At 44.1% G+C, this 13,415-nt stretch overlaps 1 protein-coding gene across 1 annotated transcript in view; it reads right to left on the bottom strand.

Moving 5' to 3' along the window:
- IGF2R (insulin like growth factor 2 receptor) overlaps window positions 1–13,415 on the bottom strand; it is a 211,975-nt gene that overhangs the window by 43,269 nt on the left and 155,291 nt on the right. The window contains exons 34-37 of the mRNA XM_077486170.1: window positions 12,684–12,946; window positions 12,385–12,591; window positions 7,225–7,374; window positions 6,972–7,133 (exon numbers count right to left, since the gene is read on the bottom strand). Of these exons, the coding sequence (XP_077342296.1) occupies window positions 6,972–7,133; window positions 7,225–7,374; window positions 12,385–12,591; window positions 12,684–12,946 (782 nt within the window). The remainder of the gene's footprint in view (window positions 1–6,971; window positions 7,134–7,224; window positions 7,375–12,384; window positions 12,592–12,683; window positions 12,947–13,415) is intronic.

The following is a 13,415-nucleotide window of genomic DNA, read 5'->3' as shown; positions in this document are numbered from 1 at the left end:
TGGCCATCCCCAACACTGGCAAATTTCCTGGACCACCCCTGGGTGTAGGGACCATTGCCCTGGGCAGATCTACTGGCGGCTGAGATAATCTGCCTTCCAGTTCTCTACTCCTGGGATATGGACTGCCGATAGTATTGGCACATGTCCCTCTACCCAGGCTAGTATGTGGTTCACCTTCTTCAGAGCTGAATGACTCCTGATACCGCCTTGGTGGTTTATATAGGCCACTGCAGTGGCATTGTCAGACTGAACACTCATAGGACAGTCCTGAAGCTCCACCATCCAGGACCGTAGGGCCAGACGTACTGCGCGTAATTCCAGGACGTTGATGGGCAGGATCTGTTCTGTCCTTGACCATTTCCTCTGAGGTGTGAGCCCCTCTAGGGTTGCTCCCCAGCCTGAGAGACTGGCATCGGTAATCAGTACTCTCCTAGTTACCGTGAGGAAGAATTTTCCCTATCACAGGTGCTGATCCTGCGACCACCAGTTTAGGCTTAACCGTACCCTAGGAGATAAGAACATTGGATAATCCAGGGCTTGTCCTCTTCTGTTCCAAGCCAACAAGATGTCTTGTTGTAAAGGCCTGGAATGGAACTGGACACTGCCTCGAAGGAGAATAACATCCTCCCTAGGAGACTCGCACAGAGCCGAACGAAGGGATGTCTGGTGCCCCCTTATCTGACGCACCTGATCCTTCAGGGCACAGATCCTTGCGGGTGGCAAGAATACTCTTGCTTGGACCGCGTCTAGGATCAGACCTGAATACTTGAGACTTTGGTCTCAAGGTTGACTTTTCGGTATTTATGATCCAGCCTAAGCTTTCCAAATACCGCACTGTGCATGTTATGCTCTGTTCTAGAGTCTGTAGTGAGTGATCTCTGAGCAAGGGGTCATCCAGATACCTAAGCACCAAGGGCCCTTAAAAGACCCAGTACTGGTGCTAGGACCTTTATGAATACCCGGGGAGCTGTAGCAAGCCTGAACGGTAGAGCCACAAACTGAAAATTACATTCCTCTACTGCAAATCGCAGGAACCTCTAATGATGCTGAAAGATCGGTACGTGTAAATACATGTCCTTTATATCGATGGAATCGATAAATGAATGAATCTGCAGGGAGGCTACTACTGAGCCGGCTGACTCGATCCGAAAGGACTAGATCAGTAGATACTGGTTCAGGGATCTTGTGTCCCAGTTTGGTTTTTGAACCGTAAACAGGTTTGAGTAAAACCCTGATCCTCTCTCAGTTACAGGAACTTCTACAATAACTCCTTGATGCACTAAATCAGGGATATGCAGATAGTGGACCTACAGCTGTTTCATTACTACAAGTCCTATGAGGCATAGCAAGATCGACAGCCACAAGCATGAAAGCCAGAGGCAGAGGCATGATGGGACTTGTATATTAAAATGCAAATAACCGCGCTTAGGAAAAAACCCGAACTGCAGCCTCCCTAATACAGGAACACCACCTAAGTGGAGTCCAGAAATTAATAAAACTCTAAATAGGGAAGATGGCGTTGACCAAATAAAATTATAAAAATGGTGAAAAAAAGGTATAAATATTTGGAAATGTTAGGGAGATATATAAAGTAAAAACTGTGTCATAGCTATTGTAGGTGCACTAGTTCACTTTTTAACATGGGTGCTAGCACTTGCACCTAACAGTTACAAATATTTATACCTTTTCTCACCATTTAGAATTTTTCTTTGGACAGCGCCATCTTTCCTATTTAGAGTTTTATTATATGATAGGACTTGTAGTTTTGAAATAGCTGGCGGTCCGCTACTTACATATCCCTGCACTAAATGATGTAGTGCCTGAAGCAATAAGTCTATTTTTGGAAGATCCAAGGGAATGCTGGATCTTAAAAAACTTTGTGGGGGATCCCCCGCAACTCCAGCTTGTAACGGCAGGATATAGTTGAGGTGACCCACTCGTCCTGAATTATTGTTCTCCACCAAATGTCGGCAAAGTGCAGCAGCCCCCAACCCCCCACCGATGGTGGGTTTAGAAGAATTCTCTACCCAAGGCTTTTTCTGATCCTGGCCTTGTGGCTTGCCCCTGGCTCTAACACTCTGTTGGCAGAGGAACTGCCTTGGAACTGCCTTGGCACTGAGACACTTGAGGTTGGTTTTAAACCATGGATGCCTGTAGCTTTTCTTCACAGGAAGAGAATTCTTCCCTCTGGAAATTCTTTGGATATATCTGTCCAAATGATAACCAAATAAACGTTCCCCATGAAAGGGGAAACCTGCCAATAACTTTTTACAAGGAAGCTCAGATGACCAGTTCTTAAGCCACAAAAGTCTGTCCATATGTACAGACAAGAAAGCTAAACGAGAAACCTGCTGTATTGAATCCTTTAAGCCGTCAACAACAAAACACAGTGCTCAAGGAATATCCATCTTATTTTCAGCCAGACCATCCTCCTGGTTTGGCCTGTCAGGCCATCTGATCTGATCCTTTATGGACTGGCAGATACCAATTGCTGCAACAGCTGGCTGAATTGGCCAAAGCAAAGGAATCCTTTAACCGGTTCCCGACCAGCGCACGCCGATGTACGTCGGCAGAACGGCACGGGCAGGCATATTGGCGTACAGGTACGTCCAATCTTCAATGCCCCCTTGCCATCGTGAGTGCGCCGGTCGGGACCCCCGTGAGTCTGGTCGTGGGTCCAGCGGACTCGATCGCCGCGGGCATGCCTAGCAACTAGTGACGCTGATCTCTGCTCCATGTGATTGGAGCAGAGATCAGTGTTCACTAAATAAAAGCCCAACCCACCACAGTTAGTAACACATCCCTAGGAATACTAAACCCATACACTGCCACCCACTGCCAGTGTCATTTACACAGGAATCACTGCATTTGTATAACAGTGATTGCTGTATAACTGACAATGGTCCCAAAAATGTGTCAAAAATGTCCGATGTGTCCACCATAATGTCGCAGTCACAATAAAAATTGCTGATCGCCGCCATTACTAGTAAAAAAAAAAATAAAATTATTAATAAAAATGCCATAAACTATCCCTATTTTGTAAACGCTATAACTTTTGCGGAAACCAATCAATAATCGCTTATTGTGATTTTGTTTACCAAAAATATGTAGAAGAATATGTATCGGCCTAAACTGAGGGAAAATTTTTTTTTTTATATATATATATTTTTGGGGGATATTATAACAAAAAGTAAAAAAGAATGCGGCTTTTTTCAAAATTGTCACTCTATTTTTGTTTATAGCGCAAAAAATAAAAACCGCAGGGGTGATCAAATACCACCAAAAGAAAGCTCTATTTGTGGGAAAAAAAGGACGTAAATTTTGTTTGGGAGCCATGTCGCACGACCGCACAATTGGCAGTTAAAGCGACGCAGTGCCGAATCAGACCCTTATCCGAGCACGCTACCCGGCCGGCCAGGAAAGGGGGTGGGGGACGAGCGAGCGCCCCCTCCTGAGCCGTACCAGGCCACGTGCCCTCAACATGGGGGGTGCCACGCGGCCCCCCACCCCAAAGCACCTTGTCCCCAATGTTGATGAGCACAAGGGCCTCTTCCCGACAACCCTGGCCGTTGGTTGACGGGGTCTGCGGGCGGGGGGGCTTATCAGAATCCATGAGCCCCCTTAAATAGGGGGGCCCCATATCCCGGCCCCCCACCCTATGTGAATGATTATGGGGTACAATGTACCCCTACCCATGCACCTGTGAAAAAAATGTAAAAAAAACACAACACACAAGGGTTAAAATAGTTTACTGCACAGCTCCGGGGGTCTTCTTCCGTCTTCGGGGGTCTTCTCGCCGGACTCCTCCGCTATCTTCTGCTCTTTTGCTAGCTCTTTTACTAGCGGAGGAGCCCGGCTTTCTTCTTCGCCGCCACCCTTTTCTTCCGACTTCGGGGGTCTTGTCCCCCTCTTCGGTTCTTCTTGCCGGGCCACCGCTTGTAAAAGAGCTAGAAGAAGGCGCGGTGGCCCGGCAAGAAGAACCGAAGAGGGGAACAAGACCCCCGAAGTCGGAAGAAAAGGGTGGCCTTCTGCCGCTGCCTTCTGTTCTTCTCTTCTTCTTTTCTTGAGCTGTTGCCTCGTCGCTGTCTCTGGTCACGACAGGCACGTGGCGACTTATATAGGGACATCGCCAGATGATGTCTCCGCCCATTATGATGTCACAGTCCCAGCTTCCTCTGGGACTGTGACATCATAATGGGCGGGGACATCATTGGTATCATTGTAAAAGAGCTAGAAGAAGGCACCGTGGCCCGGCAAGAAGAACGAAGAGGGGGACAAGACCTCCGAAGTCGGAAGAAGAGGGCGGCGGCGGCGTAGAAGAAAGCCAGACTCCTCCGCTAGTAAAAGAGCTAGCAGAAGATAACAGAGGAGTCCGGCGAAGATGGCAGAGGAGTCCGGCGAAGATGGCAGAGGAGTCCGGCGAAGATGGCAGAGGAGTCCGGCGAAAATACCCCCGGAGCTGTGCAATAAACTATTTTAACCCTTGTGTGTTGTGTTTTTTTTACATTTTTTTCACAGGTGAATGGGTAGGGGTACATTGTACCCCATACTCATTCACATAGGGTGGGGGGCCGGTATCCGGGGGCCCCCTTATTAAAGGGGTCTCACGGATTCCGATAAGTCCCTCGCCCGCAGACTCCGACAACCAACGGCCAGGGGACAAAGTGCTTTGGGGTGGGGGCCACGCGCCCCCCTTCCCCAAAGCACCCCCCATGTTGAGGGCACTGGTACGGCTCAGGAGGGGGTGCGCTCGGTCGTCCCCACCTCCTTTCCTAACCAGCCGGGTAGCGCGCTCGGATAAGGGTCTGATATGGACCGGGGAGGGGAGCCGTTTTTTTGGTGTAGGGATTCCCCTTTAAGTCCATACCAGGTGCCGTGGCCAGCGATGCCTCCTTCGCTGGTCCCGGCTACCTGGAGCCATGCTCAATATGAGCGGACTTTTCTCCAGGCGGGAAAAGTCCATTCATTTCAAAAGTACGGCGGACTAGCACACACACGGCCGTATTGTCCGCCAGACTAGCACACACACGGCCGTATTGTCCACCAGACTAGCACACACACGGCCGTATTGTCCGCCGAAATGCGAGTCTGGCGGACAGATTGATGTGAAAAACGACTTTCTTAGTCCGCCGGACTTTTGGGTAAAAAAAAGCCCACACATGGGCGGATTGTCCGGCGGACTCAATCCACCGGATTGTTTGATCGTGTTTACGCGGCTTAACACTCCCCTTTGTTGTCTTTCAGAATCTGCAAATTGTGCAACTTCCTTCACTGCCCTGATGGTGGATGGGATTGAATACATCCTAATTACCATTCAATTCCACCCAAGTCACGCATCACAGATCACAGCATTATTGGAAAAGGAAATCCCTTCATACACAGCCTGTTCTGAGAGCCAACTTTGGTTATGCTGGGCAGGATGGAATGGATCATAATTAAAATTCAATCTTGCTCAGATAAATATGATGACCAGTGAACAGGGAGAGTCTCACCCCTCAGATCCCACCCTCCCAAAGCCATACTCTCTGTGAAGTAATTTACATAAGGAAATGCCTTCATAATTACCTCCCATAGCCCTTCCTCTGTAGTCTTGCAGTAAGCCATTATTCTTTGGCATGCTGCAAGACAGCAAGGACACAGGAGGAGATATGACACATTTACACCTTTCACCACCCACATGAAGACCCAGAAACATCCACCATAACCCTAGGACCCACCCACATCAACTCCCAGAACTGGTACAAGCAACTCCTCGTAGCGCACACTAAAACTACAGGGGATCATGGTATGGGACATGTATAATCAGGACTGGAAAACGCAGGAAACTGAGTCAGAGAACTTTTAAATTCAGCCAGGAGGAGGAGTGACATCACAGACACAGAAACCTGCTGTATACAGCTAAAGGAGGCAAGTTACACACAAACTGACAGTGGGGCTAGGATTCATTTACATGCACTATGCATCCGTTTTTTGGGGGAGGAAAAACTGGAGTTCTTCTTTAGGCACACAAAAAAGCAGTACATTTTATGTGTTTGTAGGGCCTAATAATGCCCAAGTTTAAACAGTGTCCCTTTCTTTCCTCCTCCTCTTTCTTTAATCTGGGTCATAAAAAAGATTAATCGTAGACCTAGAATGCCTGGTCCCTACTGTGTTTCAGCCACCATTATCCGAAAATACAGAACTACGTCAGAACTTATCAGAAAAGGGCGACATTGACATATGATACCCTATACTAGCAGCACGCAGAGGAGGCAAACCACTGTTCTCATCAGTGCTGGCCTCCAATGATCTGACACCCCCAGCATAGTCCTCCCATCAACAAGACTATTTCGATAGAATGAGCATCAGCGGGGCATGTCGGAATATTGGAGACACGAACTGATGCATTCTGCGTGAAAGCTGCCAGCACAGTGCAGCTTCTTCCATTTTTTTTTAATCATGAACACACAAAAATGTGCCACATTCTTTGTTATGCAGCCTGGCTGGATAACAAGTACACAAAATAAAACATCTTTGCGGTTACCTAGGTCTCATTTCCTAGATCTGGCTACTCCATCTCTAAGACAAAACAAAATAGAAGGTTTGGAGTTCCACCTCTGCTGGCTGCATGCTCTTCAGACAAATAGCTCACTTAAAATAGCAACTAGATAAAGATGTTGACTGGTGAACCAGTAACTTTAAAAGGGAAGTCATCAACATCAGTACCAGCACTTCAGACGTGACAGGTTTCCTTTCAAAATGCACACTCAAAACCCATCATGACCACCATCACTTTGGGCATAAGAGCCAAGGGTCAGATATAATAGCCAAAACAACTGCAGTGTCAAATAATATGCAGAGGAAATGTATAACAAAAGCATTCACATACATCTGAACACCATTAAAATAGTATTTTTATCCAATTAACTGCGTCTGTTTTCATGCTGTAATTAGATATAAACATGTATACATGCAAAGCCAGGTCCCCTTACCTTGTAGGTTTGCCCAGATAGGCTAGACAGGTTAAATGTGTAATGACGCTGCTGGTCCATCAGAGAACATCCAGACAATATTTCCTCATCAGGACACACTAATGGGGTGCCCCACTCAAACACATAACTGCATTTAGCTTCTTGGACAAACTTTGGGCTTCCCTGTTAATTAAGAATGAAATAAAGTATGTATTATCTAATTAAAAGTTCTATAAAAGCCTGAAATGGTAAACTGACAAATAAATGTATTTACCAGGTCTACTCCCTTTTTGCAACGAAAGATGATAATGGTAGAATAGTTTAACTGTTTGTCCGCATCACATGGTGCCGAGCTGTTCATTGTGATTGAGACTGTTTGGTTTGCAGCATCCATCCGAGGAGGACTAGTCGGGCGACCAATATCCTTTAAAAGGAATTAAAGAAATAAAAAGCGAGTTATAACCAAAAATGTTTTAAATGTTGTTCAGGTAATCGCACAAATCCAATTACACAGCTCCACAAAAAAAATTGACACTTGAGCTGTAGTTGCATTAACTGCTTCCGGACCAGTCGCCGCAGTTATGCTCCCCTGCACGAGTCGTCGTACCCATGCTTTAGCAGGCACACGCCTCCAGAGGTGTCCCCGCAGCCGATGCGTGTGCCTGACGGGCACGATGTGCATCGGGCACCCACGATTGCTCGTGACAGAGCGAGAACCGGGATCTGTGTGTGTAAACACACAAATCCCAGTTCTCTCAGGGGAGTAGAGACAGATCGTGTGCTCCTGCCAAGTAGAAACACTGATCGGTCTCCTTCCCTAGTCAGTCCCATCCCCCCCACAATTAGAACACACTTAAGGAACAGTGTTAACTCCTTGATCGACCCCTAGTGTTGGCCCCTTCCCTGCCAATGACATTTATACAGTAATCAATGGCCATTTGTAGCTCTGATTGCTGTATAAAGGTTACCGGTCCCAAAAAAGTGTCCGATCAGTCCGCTGCAATGTTGCAGTCACGATAAACGCTGATCACTGCTATTACTAGTAAAAATAATAAAATGACAAATCTAGCCCCTATTTTGTAGACGCTATAACTTTTGCGCAAACCAATATACGCTTATTGCGATTTTTGTTACCAAAAATATGTAGAATACATATAGTCCAGTATAAATTCACCAATTATCAAAAAATGAATGAACATAACCCACCTTTGTGGCAAATATTATAGTATATAACTGTAAAAACAGCAATATATTCAAATGAAAAAAAAAAAAAAAACACTGGGTTGAGGACACAATCTAATGTGTTTGCATTTCCAGCATACCAGGAATGTAACTTTTTTGAAACCGAGCTGACTTCCTGAAAATTCAATCACATATCTCTCTTAAACAACCCTGGAATAGGGCGGTCTGTTTTTCCTGATCTGGGTATTCAAGATCCTGAGGAGAGAGGACTTACCGTGCTTGGCTGTTGGGGCAGGATAAGAACTTATTCCCTGGATTGAAGGACAGGTGAAGGTTATCGTTTGCCGGCAGGCTGATGTAACAGGCTCCTCTGATCTCTATAACTTGAGGTCCAACTGACCTGCTAAGCAGCATTAATATCGTATGTTTTTGGCTGCAGGAACATCTTGCCTCTCTTGAATACTGAAGATCTCCATAATCGCTGTTTATATGGACTATGTTGTGTTTCATAGCACTGATTCTTTGAAATAGGCATCACTGTGTAAAACACTGTTCACATGACCACTTTTGAATTGCGTTTTTTTTTCATTTGAATATATTGCCGTTTTTACAGTGTTATATACTATAATATTTGCCACGGAGGTGGGTTATGTTCATTCATTTTTTGATAATTAGTGAATTTATACTGGATGCGCACTTGTTTCTTTTGAATTATATGTTTTTGAGCTTTTTTGTATTTAGGCTAGCACAAGTAGCTGCACAATTTTTCATACGTAGTTAGCGCAAAATTCTTTACTTTTTTACCCATAGAATAGATATCGACTTAAACTGAGGGAAACATTTTTGAATATTTATTATAGCAAAAAGTACAAAATATTGTGTTTTTTTCAAAAATTTTAATTTAGTTATAGTGCAAAAAATAAAAACCTCAGAGGTGATTAAATATCACCAAAAGAAAGCTCTATTTATGGGGAAAAAGGACATCAATTTTGTTTGGGTACAATGTCGCACGACCGTGCAATTCTCAGTTAAAGCGACGAATTGTCGTATCATAAAAAATTGCCTGGTCAGGAAGGAGGTAAATTCTTCCGAGGCTGAAATGGTTAGAAAGCAAAGACAAACATACAAGCATGTCGAGAGCAGCAGCACTGCTCTTTTCCTCCTTACTGGACTCAGTGAGAGCAGTAATAGCTATTGGCTGTCAATCAAATCCAGTGAGAAGGGTGTGAGGGGGCAGGACCGAGCTGCACTGTGTGTGTTTATGCACACTGCACATTTATGGGAAGCTGCACAGTCCCTCATCCAACATTTCAGAATTTGGAGAGGACATAAAAATGTGTTGGTTAGCCTCCTTTTTAGGGCCCTCAGGGGATTTGTGAGCTTTTAACACGGCAACCTGGCATTACTACTGCCCATAGCGGAGAAGTAGTGGACCTGGATGTGATGGCAAAGCTTTGAAGTGGATTTAAAGTGATTGTAAAGTCTCTTTTTTCTTTCAATAAAAACAAGCAGCATGTTATAATTTACCTGCTCGGTTGCAGTGGTTTTGCACAGAGCAGCCTAGATCCTCTTCTGCACTCCTGGCCTCTCCCTGCTGTTGAGTGCCCCCACAGCAAACGGCTTGCTATGGGGGCACCCTGGCCGAGTCACAGCTCCCTGTGTCCATTCACACGTAGCTGTGGCCTGGCCCGTCGCCTCTCTGCCCTGATTGGCTGACTGACTTTGATTTACACCAGCGGGAGCGAATGGCGCCACTGCTTTGTCTCAGCCAATCGACAGGGTTCTTGGCTGACCGATACACTCGTGGACAACGCTGGACAGAGATGGGCTCAGGTAAGAATTAGGGGGTGCTGGGGCAGCTGCTGCACACAGGCTTTTTATCTTAATGCATAGAATGCATTAAGATAAAAAAACCTTTGACTTTACAACCCCTTTAATGAGAACCCCTTATACATTTCAGTGAATGTGGTTTGCTGCTTGAAATTGGGCAGCATATGGTTCTGGTGAGTTGGAATTCTTTTTGCTCATGGCTGGGATAAAACACCGTTTTGGCGGATCGTTATTTGCATGGTGCTAGACGATCATACGGACTTTGTACAAGATTATTTTGATTGGTATAAGAGCCAATCTGATTGCTATCAAAGACTTGTATTTAAGACCACATAATTGTTATCGCTTGATGGTAATGTGTTTATTTGATATATTTATGGGATATTTTCATACACCAACTGTAGTTGTGCGCTGCATTTTGCACTATTGTATAATATGTAAGGTGTATCAACCTATATTGCCAGCTGACTTTTTTGGATTTATCTAGCGCTATTTTCCTTTTTTTCTTTTAAATTCTCTAGCTATGCTCAGAACTTAGCATGCTCTGTAGGTATATATTATTGCATATGTTTCATAGTTAGGTTTTTATTGATGGACTTGGAAAACCATAAAAGGCTGAATTTAGGCTATTAAGCTGGGCTTGGGATAAACATCTGTATACAAAGATTGTGTTGGATTAAATTCACATGATACTTATGTTATCTGTTTATTGTTGAGGTAACCACTTAGCCTCAAATGAATGAACCACATGAAAGCTTTGTAATCAGAAGAACAATAGCTGGACTCGGACCCCCCCTGCTGTGATGTGTGTGTGGTTGCAGGCTTAAAAGGGAGTAAGAGACAACACAGCATGCTTCCTGAGGAATGGACATAAGGAATGCCTCTTGGCGAAATCTATTGGATGGAAGGCAAATGGGGGTGGCTACGAGTGGGTGTGTACGTTTGTATGAAAAAGGCTCACACACAGACAATGTTTCCTGTTTGCTGTAAGACCCTGCCATGTGGTGATTCAGCCTAATTTGGGAGATGGCTCCGGCCTAAACCTCATGGTGAAGGCCCTGTCCTGGTCTGAGCCTAGCTGATGCAGCAAAGCCTCGCAGAGGACCGTGTGATAAGTATCTTTCATATTATTGTATTGTATGTTCTGAATGTAAGCTGCGTGATATTGTAATGTCCTTTTATTAATTTATGTTAGCTTTCCTAATTTAATGGGAAATAAATAAGATAGTGTTTTACTAGCAGCAATGTGTGTGTTTTCATAAGTAACTTTATATCAGTGTGTTTAGTAGGGTTTAATAAATTAGATAACTATGGGAAGAGACAAGGTAGTAGTAGTCTGTAGAGCACAAAATGTCTTTCAGATTGAAATACACTCAGGTAGACTATCATTGTAATTCTGTTCAACAAATCTTGTGCACCAGGTGACCCCTGCCAGACAGCATATCTAGGTCCCAGACCTTTCTTTTCTCCACTGTACATAAGCAACATCCTTGATTGCCAAACCATCCACATTCTGGGGGAGCCAAACCACAGCTCCATGTCTGAATGGATACCCGGAGCTGCAGCTTGGCTCGGGTGCCCTAATAGCAAGCTGCTTGCTGTGTGGGCACTTAACAGGAGGGAGGGACCCGAGAAGAGGAGGATCCAGGCTGCCCTGTGCAAAACCACTACACAGAGCGGGCAAGGATAACATTGTTTTTTTATTAAAATAAACAAAAAAGACATGACATTACAATCACTATAAAGACTTGTGGCAGAAAGAGAAACTGCTACCAAGAGCCTCCAATAAAACTAAAGCATGTCTTAATGTTTATTAAAACAGGAAGGTTCACTTGTAAGAATAGTGTCCTTTAAATTTTGTAGTTTGAAGTAATTTGAAAAGTTTGCATTTCTAAAATTAACTTCACAACATACATACAAAAAAGTATTTTACAGAAACAAGTGAAAAGTTTTAGGGCACTTTCACACTGGTTTGCTTCAAAACTGCCAGTAAAACCCTTACGCGTTAAAAGCTTTTTTGCAGCATTTGCGGTGCCGTTTTTAACGCGACTTAAAAATTGCACCAAAAACGCTTACAAAGGGCGTTTTTGAGGTGCTTTTAAATGTGGTTCCCATTGATTTCAATGGGGAGGAGTGTTTTTGGAGGAGTTATTTTAGCTCCCCAAACGTACTCCATAGATGCTGCAAGCAGGATTTTTTTGCACTGCAATGGAAATGCACCGCCCCAGTGTGAAAACATTTATTGATTTTACGGGAAAGCATTTTTCTTGAGTTTTTCAGGCACTTTATTTTTTTTTTTAACACAAAAGTTTTTGAAAAACTCCTCAGTGTGAAAGGGCCCTTAATTCTGCAGCAATAACAACACTACATTGCACCTTTTCTACTAATAAATCTATTAAGGAAAATACAGATTCATACTTACAATTGCTTCTCCACTAGATGTGACCCTGCATGCTGCTGCGCCTGGTGGGCATTTAACACCAACAATCTCATTTAAAGGCTGACATAAACTTAGGTAAAAGACTGCAGAATCCAACTCGTCACTCTGCATGGCCTCATAGTAACCCACGTGCTTCATCAAAGGACCCAGATTAATAGTGGAGGTGCCATTCTGCACTGAGCATTCAACCTGGGGAAAGGAAATAAAAGATCACCAGACAATAAACAACTGCAGTTTGGATCTAACATAGAACATATGCTAGAAAAAAAAAATATGCACACCTTTTTCTCACAGACCAGAGACGTGTGCCATGTGAACTGCCAGGTACAGGTGTCTTCACTGAAGGACACAAAGGATGGAAGGCTGCCAGCAGCAGAGTCTGATACACACACAAAGGTGAAAACACTCTGGTGTTTGAATGATGGGTTCTTGCTGCATTCATCGCCATCTTTATAAACTAGCCTCAGCATCTGATCTGAGTAGGTGAGCTGTCTCTGGGCCTTTCCTGCATTCAAGTGCTTTCCACCTTCTGATACACACACACCTACAGACACAGAAAAAAATAAGCGATTTCAAACCTTATATTTCCAAATAAATATTCAAATCATAAGGAATACCAAATATTCTACTTTCAGATGCACTGCCCTGGAAATGGTATGCAGCCAAATCATCAGCCGTTTTGAAACTGACTTATAGGCCCAGGCCTCTTTTTCAGACTCTGCGTTTACATGTTTAAAACTGTTTTTTTTGCTAGAAAATTACTTAGAACCCCCAAACATTATATTTAGTTTTTTTTCTAACACCCTAGAGAATAAAATGGCGGTCATTGCAATACTTTTTTTTCACACGGTATTTGCGCAGCAGTCTTACAAGCGCACTTTTTTGGAAAAAATGCACTTTTTTGAATAAAAAAAATAGGACAACAGTAAAATTAGCCCAATTTTTTTTATACTGAAAAAGATAATGTTATGCCGAGTAAATTGATACCCAACATGTCATGCTTCAAAATTGCG

Source organism: Lithobates pipiens, unplaced genomic scaffold (genome assembly GCF_037356315.1).
Source record: "Lithobates pipiens isolate NorthernLeopardFrog02 unplaced genomic scaffold, aLitPip1_a1.2 Scaffold_18, whole genome shotgun sequence".
Lineage (NCBI taxonomy): Eukaryota > Metazoa > Chordata > Amphibia > Anura > Ranidae > Lithobates > Lithobates pipiens.
This window is presented reverse-complemented; position numbering and strand designations above follow the sequence as displayed.